The sequence below is a fragment of the Tribolium castaneum genome, chromosome 3, assembly GCF_031307605.1.
Source record: "Tribolium castaneum strain GA2 chromosome 3, icTriCast1.1, whole genome shotgun sequence".
NCBI classification, from domain to species: Eukaryota; Metazoa; Arthropoda; class Insecta; order Coleoptera; family Tenebrionidae; genus Tribolium; species Tribolium castaneum.
The window spans coordinates 8,362,821-8,390,812 of record NC_087396.1 but is presented as its reverse complement, the minus strand read 5'-3'; the positions used below and the strand labels follow the sequence as shown (position 1 = coordinate 8,390,812).

The following is a 27,992-nucleotide window of genomic DNA, read 5'->3' as shown; positions in this document are numbered from 1 at the left end:
ATAGAGAAAATCATTAAGTAGATATTGAATATCAAATTCTGTGCAATTATTAGTTTCTAAGATAAAGGGTGAGTGAATAGTGGGATATTTCCGACGATGTTTCTGCTTTTTTTAATATTCAACCAATAATACTGATTCCAGCTGACCAGATCGGTAATCGTTGAAACAATTTCAAAATTAATTCACGATTACATTGTTCTGGGTATTGTCAAGTTTGCTTTGACAGTCTTGCTAAAATTTCATTATGGACTGTTATTATTTGAAATGTAAAAAAACAATGTTGGATTAATTAATGCTCTTAAAAATTCAACTCAGTTTCAAATGGTAAGTGCAATTTGTATTTTTGGTTATGGTGTTAGGGAATGTCTTAGCAATATTTTGTTTGTGAATTTGTCATCATCAGACGAGTTAAAAACCCTTATAACATTCTTCCAAAAAGTGCGTATTTTCTTCAGAAATTTTTATTAACCCACCTGTTGAGAGCCACTGTATGTCTAGTTTGTCTAGGTATGTCTAGGTAGTTTATTAGCTGTTATTTTTTTCATTAAATAAAATGGAGATGGTGGCGCATTGGCGTTTTGAGAATTTTTCGAAATTGTGGCTAAGATGTTTATTTGTGTGGGAGGTTCGAATACCGCTTCTGGCAAAAAAAATTGTTTTTTTTTTGTAAAATTTAGTAACAAAACACAAGTTGAAATAGAAGAATAATGTAATGAGTTAAGAAGTTAATATACCTCTGCTGTTTAGTCAATATATTAAAATTTACACAAATTTTTATAATTCTAGTTCAACACTTCTCAAATTTGGGACTTTCATTTCAGAACGATTTTTTGGGAAAACTATTAGCTTTCAAAATGAGTTATTTTAAATTACTTATGCATTTCAAAAAAATGATAGCTAATGTAATTTATAGTTTCAATGAGAGATAACATTTTTATAATTTTTTCGATCTTATTTAAAAAAATAATTCGGTAAAATGCGACGCTGGCATTTTTATAGTTTTGCTTAATCGATTTGTTTTGCCATTCTCTATCTACCTTTAAATTTTTGTTAAACCATTCCCTAACAGGCTGTATACACCATACGAGATATCGGTGTGACGTAATTATTGAGTTTGGTCAGTAACTTGAAGCTAAACAAACAATATAGCTTCAATGCTTTTCTTATGGATGTTATGTTGGTTGCATAATACGAGAAAAACCAGTGGAGTGACATGTTAATTACGATATGTGTTTTGAGAATGTAATCATTTGATTTAATAAATTCATGTGTTATGTGTTATGCTGTACTACTACGCATAAACCCCCTTACATACATAACAAGTGGCGACGAGTCGGAAAAGAACAAAGTCGGGAGAGTCAAGGAAAAAAAAAGTGAGGTTAGGGTTTCCACGTGTTACAGGAAAATTAAAGGTATTTACACTAGAATCTGTACCAGCATTACGTACAAATTGTTTTACCGTCCACCCTACTTTTGGAAACACCTTCCGATCAGGGGTCTCCTGTCCTTTAGCTTTGATAGCCCTCTAAGCGCCTCCTTGTCCTGTCTAATTCCTTCTACAAATTGTTACGACTACGGCTTACGGAGATAATTTACATTCATAATTTACATTAAATAAAATGGCGGAATTACAACCAGTGCTAACGGCAATGACAGAAATTTTAAATCGAATTCACGACACACAAAGACAGTTACTTAATCAAACTCAAAATACGGCTTCTGTAAAAGAAAATTTACATCCTTACGACGAAAATTACGAAACGTTTGACTGTTACTTACAACGACTGGACAATCATTTAAAGTTAAAGAAAATGGATGACTCCACTGACGAGAGGGACAAAATGTGCGTACAAATTTTGATAAGCTGTTTAAGTCCGAAAATTTACCAAACCCTTACAAAATTAACAGCCCCGGATTTACCGAATACAAAAACTTACAGAGAACTGATAAAAGCATTAAAAACACTTAGCGCCTCAAGCTAGTGTGATTTCAGAACAACACAAGTTTTCCTTACGAGTTCAACATGAAGGGGAAACTATTGCGAATTACGTCGCGGAGTTGCGGAAAATGACTATAAATTGCGAATTCAAGTGCAGCCATTGCAATACGTCTACTATTAATACCCATTTACGCACGCAGTTCATAAGAGGAATTCGTGATACAGAAATAAGAGAACGACTGTTACAACAAAAATCAACTGTTACATTCGAAGATATAGTGCAAATTGCCCAATCAGTAGAAACTGCGAAAAAAGAATCAATGCAAATGCAACGGTCAGAATTGGAGGTAAATGCGGTCAGGAAAGACAAAAGTTTACGTACAAACGAACAGCGGAAGAAGAAACCGGAAAAATTACAAGAGATGTGGGGAAAATGTTTACGTTGTGGAAAAACAAACCATAAGGCTGATTCGTGTTCAGCAAAAAAGCTCACATGCAAACATTGTGGCAAACTGGGTCATTTGCAAGCGGTGTGTTTTAAGGCCAAGTCTCAAAATCAGAAACAAGTTACGAAAATTGAAGAGGAAGAAGGCGAATTTACAAATTTGTACAATATTGTTACAATAAATTCAGTAAGCGCAGAGAAAATATTGTTGCCGATCAAATTAAATAATTCGAAATGCAAGATGGAACTTGATACAGGAGCAGCAGTCTCTACAATCTCTGAAAAGAAATTCAAATCGCTATGTCCAGGAGCAAAAATCAAATCTACAGAAGTCAAACTGAGGACATATTCCGGAGAAATTTTAAAACCGATAGGGTCGTGCAACGTTAATATTGAATATCAAGGCCAGCGAGCCCGAGGGGACATTTACATTTTGTCACAAGATGTGGATACAATTTTTGGTCGCGATTGGTTGAAAAATATTAAATTGGATTGGAATACTATACACCAAATAGACACGTTAAATTACAAAGATGAACTAAACCGCACTCTGGAGGAATTTAAGGATGTCGTATCAACAAAACTAGGAAGAATTCCCAATTACGAATACTCTTTTAAACTGGTTGAAGCAAATACACAACCAATTTTTCTGAAACCAAGAGCAGTTCCATATGCTCTAAGAGGAAAGGTGGAGAGCGAACTGGATAGGCTAGAGCAATTACAAATTATAGAAAAAGTGACTCATTCCACATGGGGTACTCCGATTGTCCCAGTAGTTAAGAAAGACGGTACTATTCGTCTTTGTGCGGATTACAAAACAACTTTAAATCGTGTAATCGAAGAGGACCGATATCCGATACCGAAAATAGAAGACATATTCAATAAAATGAGAGGTGGAAAATATTTTTGTACCTTGGATATTCAAAAGGCGTATTTACACATGCCAGTAGACGAAGAGTCAGCAATCATGCAAGCTATCAGTACACACAAAGGAGTGTACAAAGTAAAACGTTTAATGTTTGGGGTAAAAACGGCTCCAAATGCGTGGCAACGTTTTATGGACCAGATGTTACAAGACCTGGAAGGAGTGGTGTGTTTCTTCGATGACATTGCGGTACAAGGGAAGACACCCGACGAGCTTTTAGTTAGGCTGCGATGTGTATTACAACGACTACGAGATTTCGATTTACATGTAAACAAGGATAAATGTCAATTCTTTAAAACAAATATTTCATTTTTGGGTCACAAAATCGATAAAAATGGATTACATACAACAAAGGAGAAAGTAGAAGCTGTTGTTAATAGTAAAAGACCCGAAAAGCTGTCAGAGTTACGAACTTTTCTTGGATTGGTCAATTACTACCAAAAATTTCTCCCGAACCTTTCGTCCAAATTACATCCACTATATCAACTTCTAAAGAAAAACGTTCCTTTCACTTGGAGTAAGGAATGTGAAAGGGCATTTCAAGAAATTAAAAATGATATTACAAGTACGAAAATACTGATACCCTTTAATGAAGACCTTCCGTTAATCCTAGCGACGGACGCATCTCCAACCGGATTAGGTGCAGTTTTATCACATCGAACTAGTGATGGAGCCGAAAGACCAATTGCTTTCGCATCAAGATCATTGAACAAATCGGAGAAAAATTACAGTCAAATTGATCGAGAGGCTTTAGCAATTTATTGGGGCATAAGAAAATTTTTTCACTATTGTTACGGAAGGAAATTTACATTGGTAACCGATAATAAACCCTTAACGTCAATTTTACACCCACATAAGGATCTTCCGTCTACATCGGCAACGAGATTAATACACTATGCTACATATCTAACAGAAATTTGACTACGACATTAAATTTAGGAAAACTGAAGAACACAGTAATGTCGATTATTTTTCAAGATCATCTTTACCAAGTACAACGGATAAAAGGGATGATGCAGCAATATTTCAAATAAGTCAGTTAGAATTCTTACCCATTACAAGGAAGCAGATAAAAAAAGAATCATTAAAATGTCCAGAAATTCGGAACATAATTCTAGCATTACAGACAGGGAAACCACTTCCGAAGAATTATCCGCAATCTGAGTTTTCGATTCAAGACGGATGTCTGTTTAAAGGTATTCGTGTGGCAATTCCAAAGTCATTACGCAAGTATATACTGGAAGAAATACATACAGCTCACATAGGAATTGTTAAGATGAAAGCCCTAGCACGCAGTCACGTGTGGTGGCCGTTGATTGATCTCGATATTGAAAGAATAGCAAAAGAATGTTTGAGCTGCAGCCGATTTCGGAACAACCCACCGAAGACAAATTATCATCCATGGGATTACGCCATAGTTCCATGGCAGAGGATACATATCGACTACGCGGGACCATTTCTGAATACGTATTTTTTTATTATCGTTGATTCTTACACCAAATGGATTGAGGTATTTCCAACGTCGAATATGACCGCAAATACGACAATTAACATTCTTCGTGAAACATTTGCTCGTTTTGGATTACCATACACTGTAGTGTCAGACAATGGCAGTAACTTCATATCAAAAGAATTCGAAGACTTTCTTAAAATGAACGGAATCAAGCATAAACTGATTGCACCATATCATCCAGCCACTAACGGACAAGCAGAGAGATACGTTCAAACTGTAAAGAAAAGCTTACGTTCTATGCAGTGGGAAAGGGGAAATCTTCACCTTAAATTATCAAGATTTTTGATGCAAAACCGGAAGACACCAAACATAACTACAGGGGTTAGTCCGGCAGAACTCATATTTAAAAGAAACATTCGTACAAGAATTGATTTAGTCAAGCTGGAGTTATCGCCGGAGATGCAAGAAGCTAAATTGCCAGGGGACAAGAAAGATAGGTCGTTCGAAGAGAACGATACGGTTTTATGCAGACATTACGGAGACAAAAACCAAAAATGGAAATACGGGACGATTGTGACGAGGAACGGGAATTTGAATTACGAGGTGTGTATGGATGGACGTATTCAACGGAGACACGTCGATCAATTGTTACCTTACAATGGACCAATTCCCTTTCAAGGAATTCCCGTGGATTCGGAAATTGACAATAAAGAACCGAACCAAGAACTTCCCACCGTTGAAACGGAAGAATTGCCCCGACCCATTTCGGAATCAACACCAGTTGTAGTTCCTGAACCGGAACAGCCGGTTATCGTCAACGAATCAGGAACCTTGACATTAAGACGATCTACCCGTATCAGGAAGCCAGTGGACCGTCTCAATTTGTAAATAAACTCCTACGAGGGGAAGAGTGTTATGTTGGTTGCATAATACGAGAAAAACCAGTGGAGTGACATGTTAATTACGATATGTGTTTTGAGAATGTAATCATTTGATTTAATAAATTCATGTGTTATGTGTTATGCTGTACTACTACGCATAAACCCCCTTACATACATAACAATGGACCTCTAAAACTTTCTCTTATCTCTTCAATGCTAAAACTGCTAGAAGTACCATGGAACTTTACTTTTTCATGTAAATGGTTTCAAAGTTGTTTCGTTGATTTTAATAATTTTGGCCTACATTGTTGAAAGTTGCTTTCATAAATCGTCTTTTACCTTATTTTTTATTAAGATCGTAGGTACTGATACAAATTATTTTGTGTTTTAGTAAATCTGAAAGAAAATGGTTTGCTACACTAATAAGTAATAACATTGGATATTTAGATTTTCATACCTACTCATAGGATGTAGCTCAAAGAAAAATGTTAATTTTTTTAAAAGGTAGGTAATTTTCATAAAGGGAAACTGTAATCAGGTGGCACATTAAAAAAACACTGTTTGCCAATTTTTTTCTAGATAACTGTCACACAATCCATGATTTATGTAAAAAATGTTTTTTGAGAAATGTAGGTACAGTTAAGGTTTTTTTACAAATACGTGTAGAATGTAGATTATAGCCATTAATTTTAATACAGGATGATTCAGATAAGATAACGAGAGTGACGATCTGACGATGCAAGAATATGAGTTTTTCGGTTCAATTTGTATAATGAGTTAATAAAGGAAAGAATAATTACCATCAAAGTGTCGCAATCCTCCTCTGGTTCTACAAATTTGCCATTTTCGCACAAACACCGATACTGTGGCTTTGCAGGGATACAAAGCTGGTTACAAGTATGATTTTGACATGGATTATTCCCAAACTCCGGCTGTCGTGACTCTTGGGCGATAGCAAATACGTCACCTTTCAGACCGAATGTTTCACAAGTAATCGGCGAGTACAAACGACACTTTTGCATGAAATTGCCACTTTTGAAGTACAAATGATTCTCGAAGAAATTTAAACCAACTGATTGGGTCAAGTTTGACAACAGAACGGTTCTATCACTACCGTCGTATTTGATTTTGCTCAGTTGATGTTGGCTGATGAAATAGAGTTCTTTCTTGTATAAATCGTAGGAAAGTCCTGTGATGTAACCGGGAGAGGTTTTGATCAGTTCTTGGCCTCCTGTTCCGTCAAGGTTTGTCTTGTAGACGATGTAACTTGGGGAATTGAAAATCCACCAACTGACAAGAGAATAGAAGAGGACGTTGTTGATAGGGTCCACAACTAAGGCTGAGACCTGTCTGTGAGTGTCAACTGGGATGAGATTTGCACACGTTTTATCATTAAAATTGCAAAGTCCGATTGATTTGGTCGTCGGGGCGTTATTAAAGTAGTATATGTTGTTTGTCCTCCAATCAAGAGTGATTTTGCATGGTTGCCCCACATTTTCCAAGTACTCTCGTTTCGTATCACCTTTGTTTATTTTAAGTATAGCATTTGAATTCTCAACTGTGAAATAAATGGCTCCAGACGTGAGCCCTACATCTAGACTTGTAATTCTGGGAGTTTCCTCCGAGTAAAGCATCTTGAGGGAATTTTCTAGTTGTGATATTTCTCGAATTTGATTATTCGACGAAAAAATGAGTGACATTGCCGTGCCTTTGGCCTTACAGCTTGTCCTATCTGTTCTTAGAGCAAATCCTTCGTAACAATCACACGAGTATGATCCTTCCGAGTTGTGGCAAATTTGGCTGCAAACCGGGGGATGCTCCGCACACTCATTGATATCTTCACAGGTATGACCATCTCCTGTAATTAACAGTAGATGCCTAATTAAAGCAAAACTGAAAAGGCTAAGTATAGCTAATTCCCAACTATCCAGAACTAACTAAAAATAACATACAGGGAAAGAGAAAATAATAAGAAATTCTAAATAGTACCTAATGCAGGCAAATTCTTTTAGGGTTTAGGTAGATTAGAAATTTTTTAACTTCTAATACACAACTCGCTCCCCACCGGAAATGTGCAGATAGTTTAGGCAATTCTAAATCTAATGTTTCTAAACAAAAAAGTTCTAACTCTTTGCGTTTACGAAATAAGAACGTTTCAAAGTAGCCAATCACGTAAGGCCTTGCTCCGGAGGATTACGGAAACTAGACTTCCTTTATTGGGATGGTTGGGACACTGAACGTCAACGAGCCAATTTTGTATTATGTGGATAAGGTACTTTCGGTTCACTTTGATAAAAACCATTGTCGTGCAAATGACTAACCTGTTGCCATAACAACTCATGTAAAAGTTATTGCCAAGAGTACGCTATTTGCACCACAATGATTTTTATGAAAGTTAACCGAATATATTTATTTCTATCCTTTTTTATTAAAATTTTTGTTAGTAACTTATGTCAGAGGTTTATGTCGAAAATAATTTCAAGGTTATAATTTTTGTCAAATGAATAAAATGGTATAATTTTACGTCAAATTTAACCAGGGACGTAGAAAACGTAGAAATTTTTGGATTACTATTTAAAAAAAGAAAATAATTGAATACCTACGAATATTAATGTTAACATTTCTGAAATTTTTCGATATTTATTTTAATATTAAATACATAACTTAAAACATACTTCAGTGCTAAAAATATGCTTTTCTTGCAGTCACAATTTTTATTTAAACATCTCGTCCCAAAAATTGGTCATCAAGAACCCTTCCTATTTCCTGTCGTCTTTTTAAATATTCTAAAAAATGATATTGAAGGTGTTCTCGTATGAAAAACGTAACAAAATCGTGAATTCCCAATAACTTTATAATTTGAAACAGAATCTAAAGTTCACCTAAATGCTAAAGACGGCCAAGCAGGGACAGGTTCAACTTCCCTAAAAATTAGAACCAATTTTGGGTTCAAGTACCTACGTATTTTATAAATGCATAGACAAATTACCAAAATCTCATAGATTTTGTACATAACATTATTTAGACAATCCACTTTTCCAAATACTTGTTACTAATAAACGTAAAACTTGACAGGAAAGGTTCAATTTCTCTCAATTTCATCGATGATTACCATTTCTTAAAGTTAAGGATAAAATGTTTATGATGAAGAGTTTAGACGTAAAATTCTTGTACTTACAAAGAAATCTGTTTTAAAATCTGGAGTTCATATAAAAAACAGTGAATTGACGACGACTGCCAGTCTAAACCATTTCTAAACGCAGTTAGTCGAAACATTTTTTGACTAATTTATTTGACTTTTCGCCAAATTTCAAGTGTAACACTACTGATTTCTATCTCAATTTGTTTTTTTACACATTCCAACCGACGTATATGAAACAAAATTTTGAAAATTGACATTCAGTGTCCCAACTCTCCCAATATTCGGAAATAAAATTAACTAGACGCCCTCTGGTGATGACTTTTGAACTATGTCGAAAACAGTAAAGAAATTTTCGTAATGCCACATTTAACTGACATTTAATGAATTGTTCAACAATTTTGCGTGTATAGTGTTAATTACTTACAATAGAAAGAATTACTTTAAAAGTACGTGGTGGTAAATACTAGCGTTGACTTTGGTTCTGTAGTTTTTCGTGGTATAAAGTGTTTATTGTTGGAACTTGAAAGTGGATAAAAAGTGAAAAATATTTAAATTTTGATTACGAAGTGTTATCAAACAGTTGTCTAATTGAAGATTATAAGTAATAGATCACAGCGAACACAAAGTTTGGCTCAAGAAACCAATAAATTAGTGAAGTGTGTGAATTTTAGGTTAGAATTTTCCACTGAAAAAATCATGAAATGCTGCGGTAAATCTACAAAACTACAATAAAGATTAACAACTGCTGATACATTTAAACGTAAATTATGCCAAAAGGTAGGCTTTTCAATGTCTTTGTAATAATTTTCCAATAAAGAAAGTGAACCAAATAGTCATTCGTTATTCGTGTTTTCCTCGTCATCTCTCATTTGTCAACATAAGTTTCTTGCACCAAAGATACAATAGTCATTCCGCATAGGCAATGTAATAATTGTGAAGCCCCAAAATTCGTACAACACTCAAAATATCCGAATAAACATTTTCCCGCCATTTATGGTTACTGTTTTCGACCTAGCTCAGTGGCGCCCCCAACGGTAATTTTACTTCCGAATAGGAACTCTAACGGAAACAAAACACGTTGCTAGAAAACCAAAAATAGGTAGAACAAATAATAAAAGTGTGCACTTGATATATTTGTCATTCCTGAGTAACGCATCAACTGTATGCACTACACCTGGGAGAGAGCTTCTGGGATTGGTCACTTTGAAACCTCTGTATCTTGCAAACGAAGAAAAAAAAACCTACTCAATTTTTGCCAATTCCATTGCTGTTACCACTAGCATATTTCCGCTGGGAAATGAGTTGTGGACCACGCTGTAGCTAAAGCTTTAAAATTTTGTATACGATTCAAATGGACCATTCTGAGTTTAACTAAACTACAGAATACAGAGTCTGTCCATAAAAAATACAACAAGTAACAGAGTTTGATTTATAGCTTCCTCTTATTGGGTAGTATGAATAAAATGTAGCAAAAGCGTTTACTAATAGTTTTATCTCTTTCTCTCTCATGAAATATAAATTACATTTATCTTTTACTATTACAAGTAATAGTATTTTATTTGTTCCTCACTTGTAAACGTCAATTATCCGATCTGTCTAATCACTTCGAAACTTCACTTTTATAAGTTAGCTACTTGTAAAACTGACAGGAGCGCCAGTTATAAAATTAACACGTTCGCAACGTTGATTTATATTGATTAGAAATTGTTTTCTTTACAACCATCAATATTTAGCAAAATTTGAGGCAAAATTGCTCTTAATTCTCAAGCTTTTATTGCAAACAGAAACTGAATTACTGAATTAAACTACAAATTATTAAAATACAAGAACAACTTCATTATTGACAGTATTAATTTCTCGGCTATACACATTAATAGTGATATTGCAATTTTGATTCCCACTAACATTAAATTTTTCACTTGTTTCTTCTGAAACTGTGGAGGCGTGTTTGGAACTGGAGGAAGCACTTGTCGGCTCTGGAACTAGAAACAATTTTTTTGCTCGTTCTAGCTCTCCAGAGAACCTGTCGTCTGTCCCAACCTATTCTTACATCCAAACAATTCTTCAGAGCGTTTGTATCAATCGGCTTTTGCAATTGTCTTGACAATAACATCATCAATACAGTCAATTAAGCAATGTTCTTATCTCCTTCTTTTCCAACGTCGTTCTCAACAATCTCAACAAGGCCTCAAAATCTGAATGTTCGGAGAATGACTTCAACAAAACGAGTTTCTACGATTCACAAAAAAAATATACTCAATCAATTCGTCATACCAAGAGCAAACTACTTCCACCAGGTGACTCTGCATACACTGGATGAAGACATTTTCACGCCACCCATTTCATTCTGACAATTGTTCAACCTTGGGAATTCACCTCGAAATGGTCAATGGTCACCTCTTGTCATTGTGATCAAACTCTGGTATACAATCACAGGCTGACTTAAATCAAATCTGACGGAGCACCATCTCAGCTTTGTTGTTCCGACATCGCTCTCGTCAAATCCTCAAGATTCGAATTCTCTCTTACATTTCTATTTTGCTCCCGTCCTTACTTTTGTACCCATGTTTCTCATCGTTTTTCGAACTTTACCTTCATTTTCTCGCTTTCTCTCTCGTCCGACTATTTCATCGTCTGACTCGTATTTCTGTGACGCAGACGTCCTACCACGTCTCTCCCAATCTCGGCCTATTTTCATCTTTTCTTTGAAATCAACACCTTGTTCACATAGTTCATTCTCTCGAACAAACCCAAAAAATTACACGTTCGTGACGAAGGTTCGTTCCTCCAGCCCTAGACTTGGTACATAAGGTTCATTTCCCACACAAGATACTTCTCGGCGAAGGTTCGTTCCTCCAACCCCTAAGCTTGTACAGAGGGTTCATTCCCTTGTACCGATCTTCAAAACAACATAATTCTCGACGAAGGTTCGTTCCTTCGACCCTCAACATTGTACACAGGGTTCGTTTCCTTATACTCGTATTAATTAATCACATGTGTCGAAGGTTCACTCCTTCAATGATAAACTTAGGCAAAGGGTTCGTTCCCTTGGGGGTAAAGGTTCATCCTTTCAACCCCAATTCTCTGTTCAAACAAATTGTTCCGCCCGAAAACGGATTGCGTAACACGGGCGTCAACCGAAATTTTCACAAACAGGCACGTAGTGAATCTCACCGCTGCTAAACTGTAACGGATCACTAGGGGCACTCGAGAATTAAACTCACATTTCAAAACAACACGATTTATTCACAATAAACTGCTATAATTTAATTGGACTTTCGGGCCTAATTGCCTAGCTCGCCATCGTACCCACAACGCCCCAAGTACTGCTTGTCACTTTTCGCGCTCGTCAAAACTGCCAACCGTTCGGTCCGAAATCAGTCCGTTTCAATAGCTAATGTAATTTATACTTTCAATGAGAGATCTAATCATTCATAACTATTTTACAATTTTATCAATATTATTGAAAGAAATAATTTGGTAAAATGCGACGTTGGCGTTTTTATAGTTTTGAGACAGCTAGTAGGTTCAGCAAAATATGTACTACATACGTGTATTATTGTTTCCAGGTACAAAAAAATTTTAGTTGAGATCAAAATTTGTTAATGATATATTTGAGCAAAGAAATAAACTATGATTTTTCACTGTGGCGGCTCAAAACTACGTTTCACCAGTTCTCGGCTCCGTTCTGTGTATTAAATGTCCATATGAAAAGAAAGTAATTTTAAGCACTTTTACGTGTAAGTCGCCAGATTTTGGTAGAAACAGCGGTTCTGCTGACTGGCGGGTGGCTCCAATCAGAACCAGATACGAAAATTATGAAACCACGAATGTTTGTTAAGCTTTTCCCCATTGTTACTTATTATATTATAATTACTACCTTAACTATCTATGAGTGTGTAAACAAAAGGGTTTATACGTAATTATAAGAAGACAGTGTGCCTTTTTTAATCCTAATTTGTAAGGAAGAAAAAATGTTATGAAAATTTACGAGAGTATACGTGTTTAAAAATTACTTTTTATACTTTGTGGTTATAATACATTTATTAACGTCTATCAGTAGAATTCGTTTATGGCTCTGTGTACTTTAATGAATTTAGGGATATTTAGTTTCCAAGAGTTTCAACAATAATGCATGCAGTACACGTACGACCGATTTAATAATTATTTCTTCCTTATTTATTATTTATGACCATTACCAACTGACACAAAATTCCCTAGACGACAATATTTTTTTTTAATTTAAAATAAGAAAGAAGGGGGTGCAAAGTATAAAAAATAGCATATCATAAGTGTTTTGGTAAACTCATCCGATAGAAAACTCGCCTACTGCTCGTTTTCTAAATTGGGATTCGTGCGCCAAATCAACCCTTATAATACTTGTTTTTTAGTAGTATTTTTTTACTATTTTGGATAAAGTTGAAATATTACTAAGGTCTGAGGTTATTTAATTATAATTTCAGGGGTTGAAAAAGTTAACTCTCGTACCTCGGAGCTGGTATCCTCCTTGACATTTACAGGTGGGTCCTGTTGGTGTTTTGACACAAATTTGTGAGCAAGGGTTATTCAGAGCGCTACAAGATGTGTTACAAAGCCCTTCTTCATCCGATCCGTCGTAACAATTAGGTTCCTTATTACACACCAAGGAGAAATCGATACAATTCCCATTCCTGCACCGGAAGCGATCAATACAAGAAAAATTCGTGGCATGTTCCGGAATTGTGTGGTTACACAACGAAGGGACTTCATCTGAACCGTCGCCACAATCATCCGAATGGTCACAAATCCATTCCCTCGGGATACACTTTGTGTTATTGCAGGAAAATTCATCGACTTGACAATTGGAACAGTTTTGTTCGTCTTCATGGTGTGGGCATTCGGACGTTCCATTACAACGCGCTGAGTCCGGAAGACAAATGTGGGTGTGCAAAGAGCAGGAAAATTCGCTCAAATCGCAGGAATTTTCCATGACGCATGAAAGTTCATCCGAGTTGTCACTACAATCATTTTCCTTGTCGCAGACGAAGCTTTTGTCGATACATTTGCCATTGTTGCAAGTGAAAGTAGAGGCGTCACAAGAAGCTATAAAGGAAAGTAAAACCAGAGAACATTCCAGGAAAAAAACGTACCACAACCGGAATGTTCATCGGAAAAGTCTGGACAGTCGTAGTCATGGTCGCATTCCCAGTTTTTCGGGATGCAAGCACCTGATTGACATCTGAATTCGTAGTCTTTGCACACTGTTGAGACACAATTAGCTTCGTCTTCCTCCTCGAGACAGTCTTTAACACCATCGCAGACGAGGCGTTCATTGATACATTGCCCACTTTTGCACATGAAATGTCCAGGAGGGCATTTTTTCGCATCAATGCTACAGTTGCGTTCATCTGATTTATCCCTGCAGTCAAATTTGTAATCGCATTTGAATCTCTCATCAATACACTCCCCGTCATGGCACTGGAAGTTGTTCCAAGGACAATGATTTAATTCCTTGCAATCGGTTTCGTCTTCTCCATTTGGACAATTCCTTTCACCATCGCATCTGAATTTCTTGAAGATGCAACTGTTGGAACCACTACAGAAAAACTCATGCGAAGTACAATCAATTCGTTTGATGCAAGTTTTGTTGGTGGAATCAAGACTCATATCGACTGGGCAAGCACAAACTATTGTCTTGTGCGACTGGAGACATAAGTGTGAACAACCTCCGTTGCTTCGCTGACATGGACTTAACCCAATTTTACGAGGAGTGACTGATACTAAATACATTCGATCAATATCATCGGGGAGATCTGCAAACAATTTGTAGAATTTTAACCTTCAATAGTTTTCACACCTAAAGTGATTTTTTTGTTGTAATCATCATCCCCACTGTTGTATTTATCGGCCCAATACAACTCCTTCGAATTGCGGTTAACCCAGAAAACCTCTGATTTAAGTGAAGTTATCCCAATTGGGTTGGTTTGAAGTGATCGGAATCCATGTCTGTCATCACCTTCAACACTCGTACTTTCAATATTTCGGGTACCAGAATCGGCAATGAGGATACGATGAATGTCACTATCGTAATAAAGAGATATGGGGCCAAGAAGTCCATTTTCAATGGGATGGGTTCTGCTCGTACCATCCATAAGAAACCTATCCACGTGACCATCTCGTTGCCCAAATCTTCGAAAAGCTACAAACATGATCCTACAAAAAATAAATAAAACATTGTAATGTTTTTTTGTACTTTTACCCTTCTTCAGGCACTAGAGCAATAGATTCGGGAGTTTCGCCATTCGTATCGTGTAGCAAAATTTTCCGGGAGTTGGTGTTAAAATTGTAGACTTCGATGGTATCACGTAGAGAGTCGCACCAGTACAGGTTATTCCCCAGATAATCTTTGAAACAATTTTTTAGTTTAATACTTTTTAGGCATCTCAAAAGATGCTTATTTAATAATATTAATAATAGTAATATGTTTATTGGTGGCAAAAATATACATTTCTCTTATAGGTATTAATAATGTTGTTGCTTATTCCACAGACACGAGTAGAGGTAGTACACCTTTATTCCACAAGTGGTTACTATGGTATATTACTTTATTTAGTTATTTTTTATCTTAATAATAGAATAAAGTGGCCATTTGGTGATTTTTTATTCTATCGGTGAAAAAATTTAAAAAAATTTCTCAATGTATCTATAAGAGAAAACGGTGTATTATACACGTAAAGAAAAGATGGCATTATCTGCTCGTGATTCCTTTCTGAAACTCGTGTTCCGCACTCATTTCAGAAACACATCACTCGCAGACAATGAACAACTTTTCTTTACTTGTATAATAAACTACTATTCATGCGCAAGTCAAGAAAAATATGTATTATAAACATAGAAAACATACAGGGTGTTAGGGAATGGCTTAGCAATATTTCGTATTTAAATTTGTCATGATCAGAGGAGTTTAAAACCTTTATCATTTTTCCAAAAAGTTCGTACTTTCTTCAAAAATTTTTGTTAACCCACCTGTTAAGAGCCACTGTGTGGCTAATGGTAGTTCATTGACACTTAATTTTTGTATTAACAAAATTCAAATGGTGGTGCATGGGCATTTTGAGAATTTTTCAAAATCTTAGTTAACATGTTTATTTGTGTGGGAGGTTCGATCCCGGTCCTAGCTAAAAAAAAATTGTTTTTGTTTTCGTAAAATTTTATAACAAAACACAATTTTAATAATAATAAAATTTACGCTAATTTTTATAATTCTAGTTCGGCGGTTTTCAAAATATGGGACTTTAATTTCAGAATGATTTTTTGGGAAAACTATGCATTTTTGATTTACATAAATTTTGCTTAATCGATTTGTCCTGCCATTCTCTATCTACCTTTAAGTTTTTGCTAAATTATTCCCTAACACGCTGTATAAGCAATTACAGAAAATAAGTACTGTTTATGTCGGTATAATTATAAAAGGCGTTTTGGATTAAAATGAGTTCTATTTTTTTATTGGTAATCTATTTTGCTTATTTAAAACTATTTACTTATTTCAAAAACGCGCCTATGGCAACATAAATAACCCAAGAAACGCGAAGATAAATGGCAACTTTTTAATGATCTTTTTATTATAATAACCACCATGACAACGAAAGGTATATTGATCTCACATTACATTATTTCCAATTTTTGTAGTATTAAAATCAGTACTTATGATTTCAAAGTGTACAAAAAAAAAATAACGTAAAGTATTCGTACACTTACTCTATTTGGAGCACCTCGGCTACGCCGTCATGCTCGAAAAATTGCGCATGTTTTAAAGACCTCAATATCCACTTTAATATAATAATTTTAACATAATATATAATATATAATATATAATATATAATATATAATATATAATATATAATATATAATATATAATATATAATATATAATATATAATATATAATACTTTAATATAATTTTTGTTGGTAAGATTTTAAGCCTTTTTTTTAATATCTGAATTGTAGATTATAAACACTATTTATTCTTCAACACTGTCAAAATTTACGATTTTTCTCTTGCGTAAGAAAGTTTTGACAACTGTTTGGTATTTCTCAATACGAAACGTCAGATTATTTTGAACAGATTTTAAAGCAATTTTAAGCCTTATTGAGTCTAATTCGAAGAATAAAATGTTGTATTGACCTCGTTTTCGTGTAAATCGGTTGATTTATTTCACCTCGTGAATGATAAATCTCTCGTTATCACTCGACGTTTAAAAATCCACTCGGCAATAAATCGTCCAATTTACACTCAAACTTGCTAAATAAATAACTATTTAAGGGGTCATATCCTAAAAGCTAACGGTAAATTAGAGACTCGACCTAACTCTGGTATGACTTGGAGCAAAAACTTTATGAACGTAGGTATTGAAAAATAAAATGGTACAGGGTAACTTGAAAAGTGATTGACAGCTATCTTAAAATCACAATTGTGACCCTAATGAGGGTTTATCCCTGTGGTCGGTCACTTTACCTACTGCTTTGAGTAAAATGTGGAAATATGAAAAAATGACGAAAGGGAACAATAAAATTCAAAGTCAGACTTACAAGTCTAATCGCAGATTTACATAAAAGTGGTAAAACGCTTTCGAAACAACCGTCTCAACGTCATCACTGCCCAATAATTGATGTAAACATGAAAATTGCAAGACAGAAAAAACGGGAAAACGAGAAAAAACGTTAAAAAAAAGATAAGACTTCTGGGAATAAAATTGTGCAAATGATTTTAAGTTTTATTTCCCCCTTTTGTCATTCATATCAAAAAGCTCCACTTGGAGTAAATGATGATTCCATCGAATTTTGAATTGAAGAACTTTACAAGAAATGAAGTATGGAAGTATGCTCTTCTAGCTAGAACTGCGTTGCTCCAATATTTTTTCATGCAATTGATTAATTTGTAATTTTTTTCATTGATAAAATATGTGCTTAGGTATCGTATGTTTCCTTTTTTTCAAAATTGACTTTTATTGATTTTGGGACAATCATATTCAGTGTGTCCATAATTTGGGTGTTTATTTTACTAATATATTTTATTTTTATAAATACCGCGTCTGGGTACACATTTTTTTCAATTTTTTGTATAATACTACAATTTTATCATTACCTACCATTTTTTTATAGGTATAAAGTTGTTACACATATCACACCTCTCAAATAAAGAATTTGTAATTTCAAAGTTATTGAAATTGAGGAGTAATTTTGTAGTTATTGTCTCATTTTTTTATTTAGTACGGTGGCAAGCAAAAAATTTCGGACATCTTTGACATTTTGCTGAATAAAACTGTGTAAACCTCATTTCTTTTTTTTTTGGTACACGCTCCCTAAAATGGTTACTTTAGGAACCGCTTTGACTCCGCAAAATGTCATTATTAGAGTTCCTATATTGGAGAGTTGGGACACTGAACGTCAAACGGAACCAATTTTGTATTATGTGGATAAGGTATATCGTTCTCTCCTTTTTCATTAAAATTTTTCGTAGCAACTAATGTCAAGACATGTCGAGTTTATTTCAATAGTTATTTTTAGGTTATGAAGTTGACAAATTTAACATAATTTTACATCAAATTTATGGTGGGATTCTCTAACCATCTCTGTTACGTTTATAGAATGCTTGCAACAGTGCTATGTTATGACACCGCCTAAAGCTGTCTAATTTGCGATTCTCTAACACTCTGTTAAAATAAAGGTAACAGAGTTCCCATTTGTTCGAAAATGTAATTTTAGAGATATTGGAAGTCGATTTTGACGTATGGCTTACTACTTGATTCAAATATTTTATTCGAAAATGTCAAGAAGTTTTCATAAAATTATCATTTCGAATTTGGTATCGCAAAAAGTTTCACTAGAATGTTAAAAAAAGTGAATGCAGAAGACAAGTGCAGATCAAAGCAAAGAATATCCTTGTTTATTGAAAAAAAATCACATTTTTTGTTTTGAGATCATTTCTGTGGGATCTCGTGTCGGATTAGGTAATCAAATTGAAATCGAATTATTTTATTCTGTGCTATACAAAACGCAAAATAAATAAAAGGAAGAAACAGAATTCGGAAGAAACGAAATAACTATTAAAAGACGAAAAATTTAATTTGAAATAAATAATACAAATTAAAAAATCTATGTTTTATTTTCACGGAATAATGTTTCTAAAATGAAGAGTACACAGTTTTAAATTTTTTATTTATACAAATTTTAGTTCCTGACGAATTTTAAGTTGTGTTCATTGCTACTTAGGATTGCCAAAGATTACCTTTGCAACATTATGGATAATTATATCAGTTGATTTTTTTCTAAGACCAGTCTTATGCCCTTTCTTCGTTTCCTATACCTTAAAAACCAAAGGTCAAATTGTTTGCGTGATTCTAAGCTTCTAGTTTTATCCACTTATCACATTTTTAATGCAATTTCTTGTTAATTTGGTGAAACATCGTAAAAATTCACGATCTGTCACTGTCACTGTTAGTTTATGGAGAGATTTTTGCCGCTGTTATTTAACAGAGAATGTTACTGTAGAAATGTTACTATAACAGAGGGTAACACAGTTTACGAAATTACGGAATACGAATTTAAATAACATCTGTAATTTTTACAGTAATAGAGCAATAACATAGTAACAGAATTTAGAGAATAGCACCATTAGTCAGGGACGTAGGAGGTGAATTTAGTCAAATCAAAAAGGGGCGTTTTAAATATATTTAGTAAAAGTTCTACAGCAAACATTTTTAAATACTCCTTGTACAATTAGACTTTCTTGTACGCGGTCGAGTTCGGCACAAAAGGCATCCGATGTTACGGTTTGGACTCGTGGAAGCGTGCCACAAATTTTCACATTAACAGGAACAATAATCGAACGTGCGTACTTCGTTAAATTGAATTGGGCAAAAACATTCTTTCCAGCCTAATACTAATTACAATAGGCAGTCTACAATGAACTTTAGATGTAGTACTTTCTGCCACCGAACTCAAATTAAGAAACTGAAAAATTTAGCTGACACAGAGCAAGTCAATTTTTATTTGAAAAATTTATTTGACTTCATGTTAAATTTATACGAAACGCCATTGATTTCTATCCCTTTTGTTTTTTATATAAGCCAGCGGACGTGTATGAAAAAAAATTTCGAAAATTGACATTCAGTGTCCCAACTCTCCCAATATAGGAACTCTAGTCATTATAAGGTCAAGTACTTGAAGTCGTCACAGCAACATTTTGCGGACTCTAATTTATTTATTATCTGACAAAACAATAATTATTGTTTCAATAAATTAGTCGTTGCTATGACTATCGGTCGACTGCACTTGTGATGAGGGTGAGTTGAAAATAAAATGTAAAAGATTTTACAATTTTGTTGTTTTAGAGAGCTGGTACCAAAAAAGTTTGTATGCAACACTTCCTTCGTCGCCTCGTTCTTAATCCGATTCGTCCGCTAAAACTGTATTTTACTCAAAAATTCTGAAATTATGTTGGAACCCTGCCACATTGCCAAAGGAACGAAGCCTGGGCGATTAATTTTAAAGGCCGTGGTTAGACTATAAGTTTGTGTTAGCCATTCGCACATTTATGTGGATTTATATTATTCTGGCTATTCGTCGTATGTTCGGTTAAAGCACTCAAGCTCTGTAAGTCTATAAATTGTCTACCATATCATAGGCCTACAAATTTATATCGTGCAATGTACACGATTTTGCAGAATTAATATCACAAACTCGGCTCTCGAGCGGGTGCGTTTCGGGTCGTTTTGATGGCTAGACCGCAACTATTTAGGAGCATTGCAGCAAACTTTACTTTTATTTCAATTGACATTTATTTTTACTAAGATCTTGAATCTTGCTATGACATTTAGTTTACAATATTACCAAAAAGTTGCATATTTTACCCAAGATGCAGCCCACTACCTACTAGCTGGTAGCTATCTCCGAATCTTGGGCCTGGCCCTTTAATCCTTTGTGGCCGAATAAAAGAAACAAATTCATTATTTTGTGGATTACTACACTTTTTCAAAAAGCTGACTGATAAATGATGAAGTAGTAAGAGAGAAGATTCCCAATTTTTTTATTTCGGTCGATAGCTCTCTTGACCTAAGACAAAAACTTGTTAGTTCGTCAAATAAAAACGGCATTTTAGGTAAATTAATACTGATTTGAGTTTATTCCAGGCAATTTGTAAACTGGTGACTTTGGACAAAACCCTGAATCAAGATAATTCATTTTATTTATTTCATTAAACAAGTCAAATGTGACTACGTGGTGTTTACTAGTTACTACGTCCAAAGGCGTCAGTAAGTAAATTAGCAACCGGTAACCATAACCTGCTGTCTTGACAATTATTTTGACATTATTTAATAAATCTTTAAAAAAAATTAAGGATCGTACAAAAAACGCCGTAAGTATCACGAACGTTAAGGATTGCCGATCTCAGACAATAATTGGAGTCGTCGCTACGCTCCTCCTCCAAACAATTGTCTTCGATCGGTAAACTGTCCTTACCGTTCTTGATACTTAATATACTATTCTTTGTGCATGTGAATTTATTCGGATTTTTTTTACAATTCCATACAATAAAATTATTATCATTGAATTAAAAATACATATTAATACTAGTACTGATAAAATTAAAAATATGAAAACATTAATTAAGTAAACTGTCATTCTAAAAAAAACCAAATTGCTTAAATGATGTTTTGTACAAATTTATTTTAAAGAAATTTACATACGAGTACTTAGATTGAGAAGAAAATTGAACATTTAAAAGCTTCCTGGTGTCTATAAATCATACCGGGTTTGATAAAGCCCGGGCTTTCCTGTGGACTTAGAGCTGTATATTCAGCACAAACACATTCTATAATTAGAAACAATTACGCGCAACCGCAGAGGGGTAAGTTTTTTCAACATACAGTTAAAAATATATTTCTCAGTTTTCACATAGCCCACTATGTTTTACTTACTATGAGAGTCCCATTTGTATATAATGAGAAGGTTTTGCGCATTATACGAAGCCCGACAGTGTTGCCCACATTTAATTACCGCTTGGAATTTTTTAGCCTCGGACATCCAAATAATATTAGGAACACTAACTTACATACCTATTAGTCTAATTTTTAATATACTTGTATATTACGAGGTAATGATGTCTTATTTGACTTCTGTTTGTATTGTAACGAATTTTTAACAAAAATTTTTATAAAAATAAAATTGCATAATATAAGATTCATGCGAATAATAAAATTTTGAATGCAATCAGTATTACGGCTTTGTAAGTTCGCGACTCGTTATAAAAAAAGGGATCGAACAAGTCGGCAAAACAAAAAAAAAGTACACGTAATAATTACCAGAATTTAGCATTTGCTTGTATGATATGGTAGACAATTTATAGACTTACAGAGCTTGAGTGCTTTAACCGAACATACGACGAATAGCCAGAATAATATAAATCCACATAAATGTGCGAATAGCTAACAAACTTATAGTCTAACCACGGCCTTTAAAATTAATCGCCCAGGCTTCGTTCCTTTGGCAATGTGGCAGGGTTCCAACATAATTTCAGAATTTTTGACATGACAATTTATTGATTAATTGTTATTTTGTAAAAAGTCCGCAAAATACAGTTTTAGCGGACGAATCGGATTAAGGACGAGGCGACGAAGGAAGTGTTGCATACAAACTTTTTTGGTACCAGCTCTCTAAAACAACAAAAGTGTAAAATCTTATACATTTTATTTTCAACTCACCCTTATCTCAAGTGCAGTCGACCGATAGTCATAGCAACGATTAATTTATTGAAACAATAATTATTGTCTTGTCAGATAATAAATAAATTAGAGTCCGCAAAATGTTGCTGTGACGACTTCAAGTACTTGACCTTATAATGACTAGAGTTCCTATATTAGGAGAGTTGGGACAATGAATGTCATATATTGCTCAGTTCGCTCAGAACGTAAACCGTAGTTGCTCAGTGGAAACTTTATTTATATATATATATATATATATATATATATATATATATATATATATATATATATATATACGTAAACCGTAAATACGTATACAATTTTTGTTGATTACACCAATGGTCCTTTGATTTTTTTAATCTGGACAGGCTCGGCTTCCATAATAAAAAAAAATAATTGTATCTTCGTTGTCATCAATATTTTATTAAGGTGTTTTAGGCTAAAACTCTTAAGAACAATGCATGTAAGCACCTCTTAAAACAAACGTCTCAACTTCGCGAACACGTTGTAGAGATTGCGTGCTACTGATGGATCCTGTCGTGGCCAGTTGACGTAGAGTACATAAAATACGTAACGGCAAATGACTTGTGGACAGTTACTATTTGAGACACAGGAATTTTCCCCCTTAAAAAAATCTTGCTTCTCAAAAATTTCACTAACTGTACCTAATTTTCTATGATTTTTTCATTACAACAAACCACACACTTTGCATGTCGTGATAGCCAATGTTGAAGAAAAAATCACTCATTTGAAGCCAGATATTGTCAGGAAGAGTTCAAAATGCCATAAAGAACATCGGATTACAACTTTTGCGCCGCCTTGCATAAGGATGTAAATACAAAATTACCCAATCAGTTTACAGTAATCGAGTTTATGTTGAATTTGGGTAACAGGTAGGTACTCACCGTAATCCATAGCTGTAACATGACCCAGACTTCCAACATCGATTGGTTTGGCCATTTCTGTGTGCAGATTAACACTTATAATTTTTCTTAATTCCAAATCGCTAACGTAGATGACATTTTCCACACTGCTGTAAGTCAATGCTCCCATTTTTTTGACCGTTATCGGCATAGCATTGACTTCATGTCGACCCAAAACCTGATGTTCAACTTCTATTAGAAGGTTTCCGGCTCCAAGTACTAATTTTTGTTTCTTTTCCAAATCTCTACACGTGAATCCATTTGAGCTTAGTTCCTTGTTTTGGGGACAAGCACAAGTGAAACCCTGGGGGCCACTCAGTAGACAAATATCGCTGCAAGGTTTGTGTACACATGGGTTCAAATGTGGTGTCTTATGGTTGTTAGGATGATAGATGGTGATGCCATAAATATACTCCTTCTGTTCCTTGATTATGGTATGGTGGTTCTTTCCGGTGAATTTATCGCACGATTGGATGGAGTGAGTGGACCAATCTGACCAATACAGACGGTTTTCGAAAACAGCGATGGCGTATGGGTGTTTAACGATTTCATTGAGGACAATCCTGCGGTCAGTACCATCAAGTCGTATGCTTTCAAGGGTCATGAGTTTGGCATCAGTCCAGTAGAGACGAGAGTTTGGATAATCGATGGTTAGACCATTGGGCCAATGGATATCACTTGAGATGAACGAACTACCATTGGTACCATCCATGAGGGCGCGGGCGATATGGGGCTTGTGACCCCAATCCGTCCAGTACATTTCCCTATAAAAATAAAATAATACACTTTAAATATAAATATTCGTATGAAAAAACAACGTATACTCAAATCACCACCTTTTAATTTAATGAAGAAAAATGCGAATAATAAAAACTGGGAAGAAAGGAAGGAAGGGAAGAACAAGATAGGACACAAGGGAGAATTAATATTCTTAGGTAAAATACCTAAGCCTTAGCCCCACTACATGTGTAAAAAATGGTTAAACTTAATATTTCTAGCAAATTTATTCTCAATGCTTAGTAGATAATGAAGCTCAAACAAGAAATCTTTGTTGGGACATATTATTTCTTAAATAATTCTTAGACAATACCGGGTGCTGAATAACCGGCGCACCAACTCAGAGGTATGTGGTAGAGAAATGCTTATATAATATCAATATAAATACAGCGTGTTATAGAAGGAGAATTTCAGGATGAGTCTATGAGGCAAAATAGAAACCAAAACCTTTATACAATTTTGCCCTACATAAATGGTTTTCTGAAAAATAAATAATTTAAAATCAGGCCCACTGTTTGACAGCTTCTGTAGAATTTAATTGTTGAGTTAATGAAAAAAAGTAACCGTTTTGTTAAGAAAAGTTTGTTACTTAGCAACAAAAAAAACGAACAATAATTTTCTGACAGACTTTCGCGACTAATGTCATAAATGTCACGTTTCTGTTTTTTAAATTTCACTGCATAATGCATCAAAACTTTTCAGATTTGCATTTTTTACTGAAATAGTCAATAATTTGTCGCTACGTTAATTAACGCAAGCAACCTCCTGACCTGACGGCATCACTTGCACTGCCACTATACTCCCAAATACAAAGTGCATATCTGCATATTCTTCGTTTGAATATTCGGCCATATAGCAAAACTTTAAACTGATTTTCAATAGCAAGTCACTTTAACATTTTGGCTTTGACAGTAGTAAATTTAAAATAGTTACCAAGCAACAATAATTCTTAAAGCAAAACTTATGTGATTTTTTTGTGTCCAAAGCATTATTTTAACAGTCCCCAAACAGTGGGAACCATTTTGATTTAGAGAAAACTCTCTGTTTTATCAAAAAATTGTATAAAGGTTTTCGTTCACATTTTGCTTCATAAACGCACTTTAAAATTCCATCAATTTGAATACTTTAAACTTGGATTATCTGAGAAAAACGCTTTTAGTTTGTGTTTTTAATTTGCTTCACGACTATTTTACGATTTTTAAGTCATTGCAGTATTTATTTTGCATTGGATTTGAAGCAGAAAAGAACAAAGCTACCCAATTATACAAATGACGAGAAAGCTCTTCTACTTTCACTAATAGGCGAGCACAGTTATAAATAAAAAAACTCCTGCTGAAAGCTACAGCAACTTCTTCAAATGATGCAGTATCAAATTCGCAAACAATTGTACTTTTTTGAAGAAACAAAAATAAAACCGCGCTACTAGACATCCTTTCAGTGACCAAACTTTTCTCGCCAGTGCTTGCCACGTGGAATACTTCTAAATAAACTGCACTGCAATGGAACTAGAAGAGAAATCTTTTCGACTTGGTATCGAGAGAAAACAAGAAAAGATCAGGATAAAATTGCATTTTTATTGTTTTCTAGTTGACTCTACCTTTAAATAATTGTAAATTACCAAAATAAGTATTAATAACATTATTTCTTTCATTTAAATGTCGATTGTTAATTACTTGTGGTGGAATTTTTCCTTTTTCTACAAGTAATTTAAATAGTTTTTTCTTGTATATGTAGATTTTTCTGGGGATACCGTAATCGATCATTCCTAATATCAGTGGATCATCAAAAAGAACGTCCTTGTCCCAAAAATTCATATTTCACTTTACCCACACTTTACACTTTACTTTTCGCTCTTTTGCTTTTTGAAAGTTTAGCCTTGACGTTTCATCAATGTCGGAAAATTGCGTATTTTGTTAACTAGAGATGACAATTGAATTTGATCAACAATGAAAATAAATTATTTTTGAAACGGTTTCCTAGGAAATAATTTCTAGTGTTGGCACATCTACAAACTGTGAATTTTTTGATGAATTTTTATTTTTTTAAATTTAAAAACTGCTAAAGTCTGATAAAAAATTTAAAAATAATTATTTATCGTATTGTTAGGGAACGATTACTTAGTGCGGAACATAAAAACATTAAGAGCCGGTTTACAGAACATTTTAATTGCAATTAAATTTTAATCGCGATTAACTTGACATTTGTCAATGCATTTTAAATAGCAACTTAATTCGAATTAGTTTAATTTAGAATTAAATCTTAATTTCGCTTTCTGTAAACCGGCTCTAAAAATAATGAAAACTGAAGAAGTTAACAAAATAAGTTTGTAGTTCCAGATTTTTAAAAATATGACTTTAGGAATTTTTTCAAGATTTTTCGTGTGATCTACACATGCTTCGCAACAACGTACCACTGAGTTGGTGCGCCAGTTTTTGAGCACACTGTATTATTGTAAGCCTATACTGAGAGAGTTTAAAAATTAACTTAGTTTCTATACATACAGGGTGTCTCAGCTAAGACTTTCGAGCCTGATATCTCAGACATCTGTCAACGGATTTTTATGAAATTTAAAATGCAGATATTTTAGAAGATAAACATTAAATCCAATTAATGCAACAACTCAAGTCTTAAAAACGTAATTTTTACATGCCTTTTTAAAATGTTAAGCCTTTTAACACTTATATTAAAAAAATTATGGTCAGTGGAAAATGCTGTCAGAAAAAACTCGTTCGTGGAAGACGTGTTTCGCGAGAAAAATGAGAGACAAACTGTTAAACGTGGGTACAGATGCAAAAGCGTAGATCTCTATGAGACAAATGAGCACTACCATTGAATTTTGGTCAATCCTACTCGCAGAAACCTAAGTGTCACGCAAGGGACATTTCACAATTATCTCTCACTCATACAATGCTAAAAAACAATATTTTTGACTTACTTTTGGTACTGGATGCTTTAATTCTTTCAAAAAGGACTAAAAGACTGAACAACAACTGAAAAATTCTAGACACTTGAACATTCAGGACTTTGGAAATGTTTCGTACACTGCTGATTGGATACTCTTCAAAAGCTTGAATTACAGCCCCAACTATTGCTTCGTTTCCAGTGACGTGTTTTGTCCTCACTCGATTTAGTTCAGGTACGCTTCCTGTGTCTTCAAATTCTTGACGATTTTTTGAACTTTAAATCTCCTAAATAACATTTCACAAAAAGTCAAACGACACTTTCCCTAGGCAAATCTTGATTCCTTTTTGAACAATACAGAAATTTCAGCCACTGTTGTTGGTTTTTAAAGTAATTTCACCAAATTAAAACAATTCTACTTTTCTGACAGCGCGCACACTTTTGACAGTTTTTTTCAGTAGTACACAAAATGTCGCATAGAAATGCTTCATCAATTGTATCAAAAGGTGACTGCCCAAATTACTATCAAAATTTGGATTAAGTTTTTAACAACAAAATTTAATTTTTTTCTTGGATTAGGCGAGCGATTTAATTAATTTTTTGTGTGGCCATTTCGAGGTTTAATGATCCAACGTAATTTGGCTTTATTTTAAATAAAAGAAATGTGTTCCAAAATTTCATTTTTTAACTTGTGGTCAATGAAAGACCACCTCCTAAAATATGTCCATTCTAAATTTCATAACAATCCGTTGACAAATAACGGAGATATTAAGCTCGAAAATCTTAGCTGAGACACCTTGTATATTATGACTCGGTCGAAGATGGTATTTTAGTACAAAGGATAAAATAAAATTCTAAAATTTGT

The 27,992-nt window shown here is 34.2% G+C and overlaps 1 protein-coding gene and 1 long non-coding RNA gene across 3 annotated transcripts in view; one reads left to right on the top strand and one right to left on the bottom strand.

The window, feature by feature from the left end:
* Nucleotides 1–27,992, bottom strand: part of yl (yolkless) — a 66,308-nt gene that overhangs the window by 655 nt on the left and 37,661 nt on the right. The window contains exons 7-12 of one of the 2 annotated variants that reach the window (XM_015982236.2): nt 23,432–24,213; nt 15,024–15,168; nt 14,622–14,977; nt 13,915–14,577; nt 13,274–13,867; nt 6,444–7,501 (exon numbers count right to left, since the gene is read on the bottom strand). In XM_015982236.2, the coding sequence (XP_015837722.1) occupies nt 6,444–7,501; nt 13,274–13,867; nt 13,915–14,577; nt 14,622–14,977; nt 15,024–15,168; nt 23,432–24,213 (3,598 nt within the window). The remainder of the gene's footprint in view (nt 1–6,443; nt 7,502–13,273; nt 13,868–13,914; nt 14,578–14,621; nt 14,978–15,023; nt 15,169–23,431; nt 24,214–27,992) is intronic. The other variant, XM_064355926.1, reaches the window with a different exon arrangement.
* LOC135265770 (uncharacterized) lies at nt 188–6,357 on the top strand. Its single transcript, XR_010333623.1, has 3 exons — nt 188–324; nt 6,035–6,147; nt 6,223–6,357. It is a non-coding gene; the product is annotated as an uncharacterized LOC135265770 (long non-coding RNA).